We start from the raw sequence: 13,677 nt of genomic DNA, 5'->3' as shown, positions 1-13,677 counted from the left end.
CAACTTATATTCAACTCTTCGGTTGAGCCTTTGGCACCGGCACAAAAATCCAAGCGCATTTTCCTCTCAAGCCAAACCAATCTCTGATCGTATCATCAATTTAACTGTCTGCCAATAGACACTGAATGACAAGCTTCACCATCTTGCCAATAGGCCACTCTCTCTACAATCGAGTCATCAGAATGGGCCGCTCCCATTGCTATTATATACCGAATCAAAGGCCTCTGTGCAAACTTCCTAAGTGGGCGTTGCAAGGTGCTAACTGCCGACATGGAGCAATTGATGACGAAATTCAGCCTTCATTCAACTCGACTATATGGAAACATATCACTACTAACTGTTGAACAAGGACAGCAAACCACTTACAACGATCACAACACACCGCGCCTTCCTTCACTACATACAACTGGATTGAAGTCCGCACCAGCAATCTTGCAGTACACAATCGAAACCGGCCACACTGGAATCAAAGACCTCAACGTCTATATGTGCTTAACATGACTGATAGATCAGAGTATCACCGGTATCTACAAAGTATTTCAAAGTCTACATAGATGGCATTTCTGCCTGAAACATCGATAAATGCCAACGTTGCACCTCATCAGCCCCCTGCTTGGACCACGTAGATCATGCCAAAGTCGTTAGTACTAATTCAGCGCACAAGAAAGCCATTGACTTCTTCGTGGTTGTCGTAATCTAATAAAACTCTTTGAAGAGTTTATTAATCACGTGCATCAGCTGAAGGCACCATTAGCATAACTACTAGACAAGAAAACGTAGTTCCAATAGATACCGCAATTTACAGCATGTGGCTTCTGTCTGGCCTCCTAGCTCTCCATCAGAAGAAGGATCGGCTATAACTCCTTTATCTGCCGTCCTAATAAGAGTCCCAACAAAATTCGGTATTGGGTCATTTATAGAGCGGGGTACGTGAGGTTTTAATCCTAACATTTGACGAAGTTCGGGGCCAAGAAAACTAAACACAGGAGATTCAACTCCCAACACATTGTTCGAAATTGTATGATAGGGAAAAATCATTGCACATTTTCGACCGTTTACGGTAGCTGTTCATGACTTACCACATGCATTGGGGAAACACACACAGGAGAACCATCTAGGCACCATCGACACACTAACACACCAGTACATTAACCACAAGGGCCACGGGCCAGTTAGCTACCTCGTTCCTATCCTACGAATACGCAATGGCATTCCTTGCCCCCCAGACACTAGATTTGCTACAGCATATATCAGCACCGTTTCGGATTTGTGGATTCACCCTATTGCTCAAATGTGATGACATATCTGCAGACCCCAATCCAATTCAGAAAGGATGAGGAATGCGTTTTGATTACTAGCATAATGCTCCAAAATATATTCCAGGCGATGCAAAGTTAAAACAGAATTCAGTTCGGTAAACTCCGCAATAGCGAGGATATATCGCGCAATCCTACAGGTAAAGAAGAAGGATAGACTAGGCTTTATAATTATAAGAAAAAAGTAAATAGACAAACATACAAGCAGACAGGCAAACAAACGAATTTTAGTAAGATGCTGCTAACTCGCGGGACGAACGAAATTTCAAGCACCATTTTCATAAAGTTGTGCTTTCCTAGACTGTAACGCGAGTTTAGTCGTGATGCTTTTCTAGGTCAATTTCATGAATCCTTTCAGTATTCTTCTGTGACCACGCACTTTGGAATTATTCAATGAAGGTTCGTCCGATCCGCTTTCTCGACCTACTCCTTCTAAAGCTTTCTCATTTGCTTTCTACAATTTCTAATCTTTGACATCAATAATAGACGAAGAAAACCTGAACAAATCATGAAATGAAGGCTCTACTTTTTGGTAGTTCAGTCCGATTTTCATCCTTATAGCTCGATAATATTCCTTATCAATCGCCTGGATTCACCGGCTACAGCCATTCCTATGATGTTGAGTCCTTCTTTCTGCTCCAATGTTTTCCAGATCGGAGGGTCTGCGATTGCTTCATAATAATAATAATAATCGTTGGCGAGTCCTTCATAGGTTCTCTTTTTCCGTTCATTAGTTCTAATGTCCTGTTCAACATTCTCGAAGCTCTGAACTTTGATAAGTGAAGTCTAGAAGACTGGACAGGAAGAATTCGGTCACTTTTGCACCTGATCCCGCTGATTGGGGAAACTTCATGTTCGATGTCGATCTTAACCTGAGATGATTTTTTTTTCTCTCTAATCACCTCTGGGAGATCGAATTCATGATCCATGGTCATGATCTCATTTAGGACAAAATATTCTACTCTGTCAAATTCCTGAACAACCAAATCCTTTCTGGCTGCTACTAGAATGCTCATCTTGCTCTCAATTTTAGCGTGGTAAAACATTCGCTTTTTGCTCCTAAGGTTACAGTCGAGGTTTGTCCTTTATAACCACTATTTCGCCAATGGTCCGAAATGGGCTTCTATAAGGTAGCACACTTCAGGCATATTACGTTATTTAAACGATTAAAATTAAACGCCCATCCGGTCAGAATAGGGTTTGAAGGGTTTCAGTCAATACCCAGTGTCTACCAAACTTAGTATATCCTTCGTCGCAGAATTATCATAAGCTTCAAAAAAATTTCTATTATGTTGTTGGTTAGCCAAAAAATTATTGGCGACACTCCTTGCATTTCACACTGTCATCATTCATCTGCTCGAACCTCTATTTCAAGTAGTAATTTGCAGCCATCCTAAGCAGAATAGAACCAACCACGGAATTTGCATAGAAGAATGTATCTTAGGCTCTAGCCCTAGTCTAAACCACGGGCGGAGTTGCCTTTGGTTCGTGCATCTGTGCTTAACCTCTTAAATAATTAAATATGTTACAATCCCTGAAGAACATTCGCAACTTTAGTAATGTAATCGTTGTAATTAGTCCGTGAGGTAATTATAAAGTATTTTCATTTTCAGGGTTCATTAGATGGTGATGCAGAAGGACGAGGAGATTCGCAAGCCGAAAACAAAAGTCCGGATGATAGTGCCAATGGTTCAAAACGTCGCGGACCTCGTACAACAATTAAAGCCAAACAACTAGAAGTATTAAAAACAGCATTTAGTCAAACGCCGAAACCAACGAGGCATATTAGGGAACAATTAGCTAAGGAAACTGGACTACCTATGCGAGTGATACAGGTGAGTACAATTATAAGTTACTGATATAAATAGATTGACTGAAAGAAGACCAAACCAAACCAAGCAATCCTACAGGTTACTGAATAATTGTAACTTTAGGAAGAAACTGGGTATTTGGTGGGGGTGACGAAATACCGTCGTTGATGAAAAACAAAAACATTCTTAATTTGAACCATTTTGTGGTATAGTACTCCTCGAAATGGACGGCAATCCCACTTCGAGCTTTGGTCACTTGCCTTTCCGATTTTTAGAAATTCAAAGAAGGTAAATCAGCCATGCCAGTAGCTGTCCTCCCTGATTACTCTTTTGTAATTCAGCGCCAAATGTTTTTTTAAAGGAACGCTCAGTAGTAAATAACGAAGTGGTTAAACATCAACCTCTTAGAATCCTGGTTAGATCAAGGGTGTCCCTGTGTTTGTCCCACTGTTGCAGGCTGATCACCTACATAACACATATTTGGATGGTAATGAGACGGTAGTTTTGTAACATTAAAAACGAATAAAAAAGCACACAAAAAAAGGACTATGTCGATGACCTATGACAAAGGAAATGACAGAGGTCAAAACAGCCAGCGAAGGATTAATGCGCTAGATGCTAATTTAAGGGTCTGTCATATTCCCCCGAAGAATCCCATGCAATCACTCCGATAGAATCACTTCTTCAACAAGAGTACCCATTGTGGCAATATTTTTCAAGGTAATCTGTTGAATTTCGACAGCCCTTTTAATCAACCGGTCTAAAGTGAGGAACCAGCTTGAAAGCTATTTTTGGAATTCCTTCTTAATAACCGCAGTTTAGATGATCATTTGCAGGAAGGAAGGTACATAGCTTTTTTTGATCATAAAGCGCATACTTCCTCATTTCTTTCTTTTCATTTCCAGGTAAAGATTCTCTTTTGCTACTTCATATTATATTACTTGGGATGACATGACTGATGATGGCTTCAATAAGCTAATTTTTCTGTTCCATTATTAATTTTTTCGGCAATGCGAGTGACGGGATGGTTATCATACTCCAAGTTCAAATCCTGACCTCAGTCATAACTGCTTGAACTTCCGTTTGCTTTTATCCTGTTGCTGAAAGCTTATAATTTACACACCATCCAATGTGATGAAAATATAACAGTAGATCGTCTCCTTGAAAAGGAAAAAGGAAAAAATAATAATAATATTATATACTTTACAAAGAAACAAAATATTTTGTTAGGTGTCCTATTTTCTCCAATATCATTACTCTTAAAATATGCTGTTCTGTGAGAGATACTAGGAAGAGTATAGCCATCAAGGATACAGACGTCAAGACGGACCCATTGACTTTATTGATAGATTCGAACACGAGAAACGCATGTTCATAATGGCATTTGTTATGTTAGATCCACTAACGTAAATGCATCTGACAAAGACCCTCCTCCCTTCTCGAAAATTGAAAAGATAAAGGAGGCAACTCCAGTTGGCAAAATTATTGGTCCGAAAAATTGTCGGCATTGTGTTACAAACATACACAGATCTGGCGACAATTCTAGTATTGTATACTGTTGAGGAAGCTTCCAGAATCATCCTGGATTTATCCTTATTGTTAGTTCGCTATCCAGCTTGGAGAGTTGAGACCGTTAGAAGAAGATTACGACAGAGCACCATGCAAACAGGCCAACCGTGTAACTCCCTTAAAATTGCCACAGAAATTAAATCTGGTATCAATTCAACACGCCCCCTTTCTGACAGTTTCCACAAATTTCATCTCTAGCGGAGGAATTTAGAGGCGGGACATGATTTTCAAAGTCGGTTGATGATGGTGGTCGACTGATTCTCGTTCTTATTGCGTGCAATTTTGTTCCAAATGAAAGCCAGGCAACTAATATTGGCATCGATTGTCATAGTGAGATCTAGACAATTATTTTCTCCTGTGAATGGGCGTAGTCCCGGGATCTAATCCATCCAAAAATGAGATGTGCGCATTCCTGCCTTGCAGGGAGATAGAGCTTCTCCGTCCCAGTAAACTCCAATTTCCACGAAAGTAAATGCTATAAAACTTGTACCACACGATGAGGTCCAAGGGAAGGTCTGGCGAGGTAGTAGGTAGTAGGGGGTGCCGGAGACAATCCATGATTCAGTACCAATTGCGGCCCAACCGAAAAATTGACATTCGATCTGAAAGCTTCCTGGAACGTGGGAGGACGCGGAGAATTTATCTCGTCAGGTATGCGTCCGTGGGAGAGATTTGAAAAGCAGCTGCAGATGCGAATTCTTCCGCAAACTTTCAAACCTTAATGCAATGTTTAGTTGCCTCATCTGTACTAGAATAGACCTAGTCCTCCTGCGGTCGTACCTCTTTAAAATCAGGTCCTGTAGTCGCTCGGAAATCTCTTTCCCCGAAACGCTTTTTTTCATTTCATTAAAAAATATCAGTTTTCGAAAAGAATCCGCTCATCACAATGTCGGAAGTAGAACCACCCGATATGGTTTGAACAGTTCGCTGCTGACATACGACTCAACACATATTTTTAATTTCGAGTTTTAAATAAGTGAATGGGATGAAAATGAACACTAGTTATACTAAAGCAAAGCGGTTGGGGACTACCTTCGTATTTTTTACTTCTGAAAAGTTTGAACAGCAAATACCTTTTGGAGAATAGCCCCAGGTACTCATATTTTCAAAGGCACTCAAGAAAAATAGTGTCGAGACAAATATCACAAGTCGGAAGCCGGAAGTTCGGCACATCTTATTGCAAAATTTTACGGACCTAGAATGACCTTAAAGGGGGTTCGCAGTAAATTTTCAATATATAGAAATATACTATTATTAGCTTTATTCGAGCAGATATGATAACGGAGAGTATTTTGAGGCCTAGATACCATATGCCCAGACCACCATAATTTTTTTCTAGATTTTTCGGTTGGGTAGTTTCTGAGAATGGGTTACTGAAGCAATTGGCCCTTTTCAAACCCCCGCACTCCTCCCCTTTACAACCAGTATCAAAACTAATATCTGAATCGAAAAGTAATAATCGGAATCTTTAATTTGGTATCCCACATGATTATATTTTGTGAAAAAAAATGTTACACCCCTCTTTTAAGTATATGAGGACCCCTCTTAAGTTGCACATGCAGAAATGTAATTCACCGCAAGCGTGGGAGTTACCAGCTCCCACCTTCTCACTAAATTTCGTATTAATCGGTACAGTCGTTTCTAAGAAAAGTGTGTGTGACAGACAGACAGATGGAGAGACAGACAGTGAATCGATTTTAATAAGATTTTGTTTTAAACAAAATGAATTATACGTGAAGCCTGGCCGGGTAACACAGACAGACTGATGCCATCCCCATCCGTGCAATCAAAATCAAAAATTTAGAACTGTAGTAGACATAATGCTGCTCCTGTAAACCTTACCGACTTAAGGGCCCCACGTAAGGCGCCATTTGTGTAAAAAACTGTAGACAATGAAAATGTTTGGCATTACAGATGTGGTAGCAATGTTGATTTCAGACCTATTAATACCTTTTGGTAATGCGGAGAATAATCACAACTTCTGACGGGTAAGCCTTTTATAGGAGGTGTTTCTATAATAAAAGAAGTGAACCCTGCTTACATGGGGCATGAAGATCCTGAGGGCTTAACATGAATATCTGCTGTGTAAGCATCATCACATGGTCCTTTTCGGAAATGGATTGATTTGCAGACCACAATCAGAGCCTCGCTGGGACTAGCACTGGTACTGGTTTATACTGAGTGCAGACTCAGCAATCATAGCAGTGAATGTGAGGTGTTAGATAACCTCCACCACAATTAAGGGATATGGCCCCCGAGTTGTAATGCACAACTCTCCGATTTGAGCCCACAAGCAACTCTACCGCGATATGGCCACAACCAACATGAAATTCTCATAAGAAGGCCATTTGCAAATAACCGGGCCGAGTGCACATCCTCAAGGAATTTTCCTTGAACATATGTTCTCAGAAGGCCATTCGCTGTTCCCATGGTACCGGGTAACCTCGAGTGAGACTTCGAGCGAAGAACAAGTTCAGATGAGTCCCTCGCAGACTCCAATCTGATTGATCCCCTCGAGTACGTCAAGACGGCACACCCCAACGGGTGGACCCATAACGGAGCAGGTCAACTTCACGCTACAGAGCCATTATGATCGTTGGATATTGAAGGCTGAAAGTCATCTCAATTTCCCGGGCTTCCCATAGGCATGTCCATACAGAAAAACTGCCGGATGCGCACATGTCCGTCTACATAATATCGAAACAGTAAACCCTGATATCTTGAATAATGTAATTTAAAGTAGCAAACAGACATGCTGCTTCTATCAGCAATATGAAAAGTGAAATATCTAAACTAAGAAAATTTCCAGACAATGAATCGAATCAGCGAAATGACTCTCAAAAAATCCATACAAACCAGAAAATCCCCAAAGAATTTCTTCACAGACTTCAAAAATTCTCTTCATTTTTCATTATTTCACACTTCATGCGGTTCTACTTGAAACTAGAAATTGTATTTCACGTCCGGTTACTGCATTAGATACCGCCCCAAAAGGAGCCCGCAACCAATATTTCTAAACCACAAATATTTTCCGGTTCATGCGCGAGAAACATTTATCATCAATGAAATAGATCAATTCCTAGATTAAGAATGTAACCGCCAAAAACTAGATTGATTGATTGCTACGGGAGTATGAATTCACGTAGATTTCAAAATTTCAGATATTTTGATAGAATTTTTGCTGGTAATCCTCCTATTCAAGTGAAGGTCATTTGCAGAAACTTAGGCATTCTTGCAGACTATCTGGGATTAATCAAAGTCAGAATCAAACACATGGACTCCTAGAAATTTACAATACTCACAATATTTTCTCTGAATCTTGCATATCGGTCTTTAGTGGATCTGAATCTATGAATGACAACTCAAATCAAGTTTTTTTCCCCGTCGAATAAGAGAAGGGGCGGCTAAGAAGTGAGAGGCATGAAACGCAATGAACCGACTACTGGAGAGCGGAATACACAAGGTATGGCTAAGGAATATAATCAACCTTTGGATCAAGACAAGGCCCTGACAAGCATATGCAGCTCCGTACCTGCCGACTAACCTCCCGCATATTCAAAATTTTACATGCAAAACATAGCAAAAAATAAAGATATTTATCCATCCCAGACACAGCCCCATAATGCAGTCAATTTCCTTCATGGAAGCTAATGCCCCAGCCACTAGCGATGGTAGTAACGTTAAGCCCAAGGTGCTAGTTACTACCATCACTAGTGGCTACAACCTGACGCTAGTCCTCTCACCGCCTTCGTCGCTATTTCACCATTGTTTGTGCAGACATACAAAAACAGTAATTATCTAATGCACAGGAGGTGGCCGGTCCAACCTCGGGATCAATTCGTTCCACCATATGTTGTTACGCCGAGAGTCTACTCTCAACGTGGAAATCGACTGGAAAACAAAACAACCGCAGGTTCCACACAAAACCTTCAAGAAAAAACTCTTGGCGAATCATTGGTACGTAGTTGCTTAGTTATCTTCATCGACAAAAGAGCTGCTGATACACCTTGAACACTGGCTGCGGAAAATCGACGATGAATGGCGGATCATCTATGGATAAAGATTGACTATCTCGTCGGCTCAATCTTCCAATAGATCAGGATAGGATTCAGATGCCATATTGGGAACATACATAACTTACTCATGATGGTACCATAGCCGGCTGCAAAGAAAGTGGCTGATGGCGTCGACAAGAATAGTTCCCCTGTAGGTACCGTGCATTTTGAATGTTCTGTTGTTACCTCTGTTTGGATATAAACCTACAATCATCAATAAATAGATACATAGTAACAACAATCGATCGAACAATCGACCGTAACGTGACATGGCAAAATTTCAGACGATATGCGTGGAAGTAGTTACCTTCGCAGGCTCAGTCGACCCAGCCCATGGCCCAACTTCAGATATAGTCAACAAGTCAACCAACGCTGCTATGATAAATCTTTTGGCAGACCATTCAGTGTGCACTCCCGTATAATGTGAGGCTATTTGCCATCGTAACTGTTCATAAATTGGTTTCATTGTCGAAGAAAATTAGCTTCGAGATGTTTTTGTTCATGTATCACGTATCTGTGTCTATCAGAGCGCCTAGTAGCAACAGTCTGCGTCTGGAGGAGGACACAGGTCACGGTAAAGGAATTAGTCTTGTAGGAGGCAGAGAAGTGATCGAAAACTCAGAGATACAGACCTTTACGGCCAACTGAACCAAGCATTCTCACAGAACACACTATGCACCCACGCAATTAGGGTCCCTTCTTCACCTCAACCCATGCCCAAACCCACTGAACGTGTGTATAATTTTTCAACCCTCTTCCTTTTCTACCTCTAATCCGACGAAGTTGTTGAAACTGTAATTGTCTGTTCGACTTGAGTTAATTTGTTGACTATGACTTTCGGTTTCCAGAGATACAATATAATCGGGCCATCGATTTGATCAATTTTCGAAAGGGATCAATCGGCCAAGTCTTCTTTTGATCCGTTGATACATGCATAATACAATTCGATAGTAGTGCTATCACACGACCTGGGAAAATAATGATAAATGGGAATTGTTGTGGAGAACGATCGCGATCTTTTACGGTTTAATGGTTTCAACAGGGCGTTTCCGAAATAAGACAATATAGTGAAATTTTCTGTGTAAGGAATGAGATCTCATGGTATGAGGGTGAGGTAGCACCCGAAAACAAAAGTTACATTTAAGAGACTGCAAATTAGGTACATGTAAGCTGCTATCTATCGCATGCAAAATTAATCCGTCGAATCTGGAAGCCTTGGCCCAGCCCTCAAATCAAAGTTGATCAGTGATCATACTATAAATTAAGGGGGAGGGGCGGCTGGGATAAGGACAATCAATTCAATTCTGTGTTGGTAACCGCGGAACTGCATTATCTCATAGGTCTCAACTTATCCTTTTTTAGTCGCCATCCTCGATTATTACTTAAGGAGATGACGGTTACTAGGCCGTTATGCTGTTACTTCAGTTAATTCGCTACTTTTCTGGTAACCTTCGTGGAGTATCGGAAACCCACACAGACTCAGTTTGAAATGAGACTCTGCTTCGACTTTAATGTCATCGAACTTAATGTTGTCCAAGGGATAAGTCGTCAGCAAGATAGCACAGCACATGAACCGGAACATCCCTGCCGACCAGGATTGGAACCTGGCACAACTATCACAAAGTCAACCATTTACGACTAGACTCTACGTTCTCGGAATACAATTTTTTGGCAATTAAAGGTTGAGTGTCGTCATAGTTTCCTTGGTGACATCGCGTTTATGATCAGAAGGGAGATAGCTCATTTATTAAGGAGGGGTGATAATTGCATTGCTGGCTAAACTAGGTAGTGGAATCCACTCTCCCAAGATGGTCAATAAGTGGGTCGCCCCAAGGGCACTTGGCACAGAGGAGTGAAGGAGAAGTGCGGGCATCTCGGGAAGTTCTGAGGGGAGCTGAAGCGCATTTCTGCGCACCGCAAACAATGGAACGTAGGTGTGGTTGACGCAATATACGCCACTAAGGGGTAACTGTCAACCATTTAAACCTCAGTGAATACTCTGCAAGTCTATCAAATTCTCACACTCCCTTTACCTACCCCTTGAGGTGCTCATATAGCCTTCAGCCATTCAAGCCGAGGCTGTCCATTCCTCCTCCTTCGTCTCGGTGTACGGCGATATTTTTCAATTAACTTTTTCATTAAGAAGATCCAGCCTCCATTCCTAGATTCAATTTTCAAATAAAAAGTAACTAAAGGGAAACTGATAGTACTAACCCCACGCTGGACGCCAATCGCAATAATCTCTCTCTTAAACGACATGTCATGCACATCTAATTTCAAAACACAAACGATGAACAAACTTTCAATGTGAAGGCTCTGATAAGCGACCAAAAGGCCGGCCGAAACAACTTTGGTTTGACACGTTGGATGGGGATCTAAAAGCCTCGCGATTGCATCCAGATCAGGCATTTGATAGAACCAAATGACCTACGAGCCGACCCCACTTGTGAACGGGACAACGGCTGAAGAAAAAGAAGAAAAAGCAATACTTCCTTACTCACTGAGCCACGCCATTACTCAGATGATTCTGACTCACTACAAATGCGTCTTAGTTAAGGAGAACACTATTCGATTTTTCACAAGACCACCGACTTTCCTCGAACGCTGATGTGTGCATTAGTTAAACAGCAAAAACGGCCAACTTCGTTCGGCAAACTCGTTATCTTTTCAGGTCCAAGACAACTCTTCATAGGCAGCTCGAGTACCCAAATCAATCAATAGATATTCTTCGATGTTAGTCTAAATAGCAAATCAGGTTGGCGTACGGCAATACGTAGAACGAAAAAGGCGTAAAGGCCAAAAACGAAAGAGGCATAAAGGCTAAAAACGTAAGCCAAGCAAAACAAGGGATACCCATTGAAAACAATCAATTCGAGAAACCAAAGAATGCGCTGCGCCAATTTTTGAACGCATCATTAGTACACTAAACTCCCTAGAAGAAAAATAATTCTACTCCCAAAAAAAAGAAACTGGTGAGACGAGCGGCTTAAATTCCTGGCGAAACGCATTTAGCCGCAATCATTGAGAACAGAATTGGACAAAGCTACCATCAAAAAAAGTGAGGAAGATACAATCGAAAGTGAACAACATCTCTACACGTGGTGAATGGTCATAGGTCGACATTCTCACAAAAATAAAAGCAAATCCGGTTCAAACGTTCCAAAAAAAACTTAATTAGGACTCCAAGAAATCCAAAGATATAACTGCGGACAAACTGTCGAACCAGATTGAACAGTTCCTAAGACAGGAAGCGCGATATGAGGTTGTCGGCCCTACAATATAAATAGAATGCAAAGGCATAGATGAGATCACAATTAAGGAAGAAGTTCGCGGGACCTTGGAAAAAAGAGTTCGACCTTATTGGACAGCAGGAATCAGCGGGAAAACGTTACAAAAAGCCTACAGTGGCATATAAATAGCTATTGTCAGCCCTCCATTTGTTGGCAACAGAAAAAGCTGTATTTTATGTCCGCTTAGAGGCAATGCTTTAGAAGCTTTGAGGTCGACCATATAGCGAAGGGCCATATCAGTAACAATCGCAGAGTCGCCCGAAACTGTTCGGTGCCTTAAGACAAATTGCACGTAGCAACCAGTGTTCGGAATACAAGAAAAACCTCAACAGCAAATTAGCTTGATGGAAATTAACCTCAGCCACTGCAGCCGATGTAAGACCTACTCCTGCAGACCAACCACGAAAAAGACTGCGTTCTGTTCATAATTAGTGAACTATGTCGGCATTTCGGCGGTGGCATTTGAGGCAGAAACCAAGCAGGCCAAGCAGCGCTATCGGAGGCCAAATCTTTGAAAACGCAATTGAACCACCAGAAATACAATTTGCAGATACAAAAGTTACTCTACTTAGCATTACATTTCCCGAATATGAGCAGATGCTGAGCGCACGAGCGTTGAACGCGCAAGGCCGTATGCTGAAAGTTACAGCAAGGGAGGGCTCGTTTCCTGATTAAAACCTTCGCGAACGTGATACCGGCAATTGTTGGTACGTCATACACTTCCACGCTTCTGAGTGAGTCACATGGTATGTTAGTGAGGACTATATTTGCACTGACCACATTCGATGTGCATGGAGATCATGGGGAAATCTGACTCCAGAAAGGCCTCTTGCAGAATGCCGCGTGAATTGCTCGGTTGTACAGCGAAGACACTTTATGAGGACACGCCGCTCGAAATTGATTTATTTCTGAACAATACAGGTCATAGAAAAAGACATTTCGAATTCCAAATCGGTCATGAAAACTTGTGATTCTACTATCGCCAGTAGACAATTCCTCAGTAGTCAAGCTAAACACAAAAAAAATTCCTGGAAAAGTCGATAGACCCAGAAGCCCATTGCTATGTGTAGGAGTGAAAACATAGCTCGGTTAAAATACTATGAATCACTCTCTCACTCATCTTTCGATTTCAACAATTAAAGACGCAAAAACTCCAGGCATCCCGGTTTTACGCGGAGGTCCACCAATGCAATGTCCCTCAAAGCTGTCTGGCATCCTGTCTCACGCCATCACTCCATCTGAAGCAGGGTCTATCTCATCTTCTTCTTCTACTGTACTTTCTATTTTTCCGGGCTCATCCTCATCCAAACGAATGATGTTACCCGCTCAACGCAACCTATTGAGCCAAAAGGTAGTATAAATCCCAGGGCGAAACGTGGATCGGTATACACGATGGAGCACAAAACCTGAGAAATAACTGCTGAACCAACACCAACAGCTCTACTATGAAACCCTATCTCAACTCCACGTGGTGACCGCTGCGAGTTTTTTCTTAACGAAAAGCTACAGACGGAGAAAGATGAAGGCGAGTCTCCCGCGCCTAAAAACAGGACAAATTGGGCCAACTGATCCTCCAGGCTGGGGGTTTGGTGGGACTGACAACCCTTCACAGAAAATCGATGTTGCGAAGCCTCAC

The 13,677-nt window shown here is 41.7% G+C and overlaps 1 protein-coding gene across 1 annotated transcript in view; it reads left to right on the top strand.

Moving 5' to 3' along the window:
- Positions 1-13,677, top strand: part of LOC119655718 (LIM/homeobox protein Lhx1) — a 217,211-nt gene that overhangs the window by 147,949 nt on the left and 55,585 nt on the right. Inside the window, exon 5 of the mRNA XM_038061750.1 lies at positions 2,930-3,151. Within this exon, the coding sequence (XP_037917678.1) occupies positions 2,930-3,151 (222 nt within the window). The remainder of the gene's footprint in view (positions 1-2,929; positions 3,152-13,677) is intronic.

The sequence above is a fragment of the Hermetia illucens genome, chromosome 4, assembly GCF_905115235.1.
Source record: "Hermetia illucens chromosome 4, iHerIll2.2.curated.20191125, whole genome shotgun sequence".
Lineage (NCBI taxonomy): Eukaryota > Metazoa > Arthropoda > Insecta > Diptera > Stratiomyidae > Hermetia > Hermetia illucens.
Note: the sequence above shows the minus strand (reverse complement) of the source record. Positions and strands in the feature narration are given on the sequence as shown.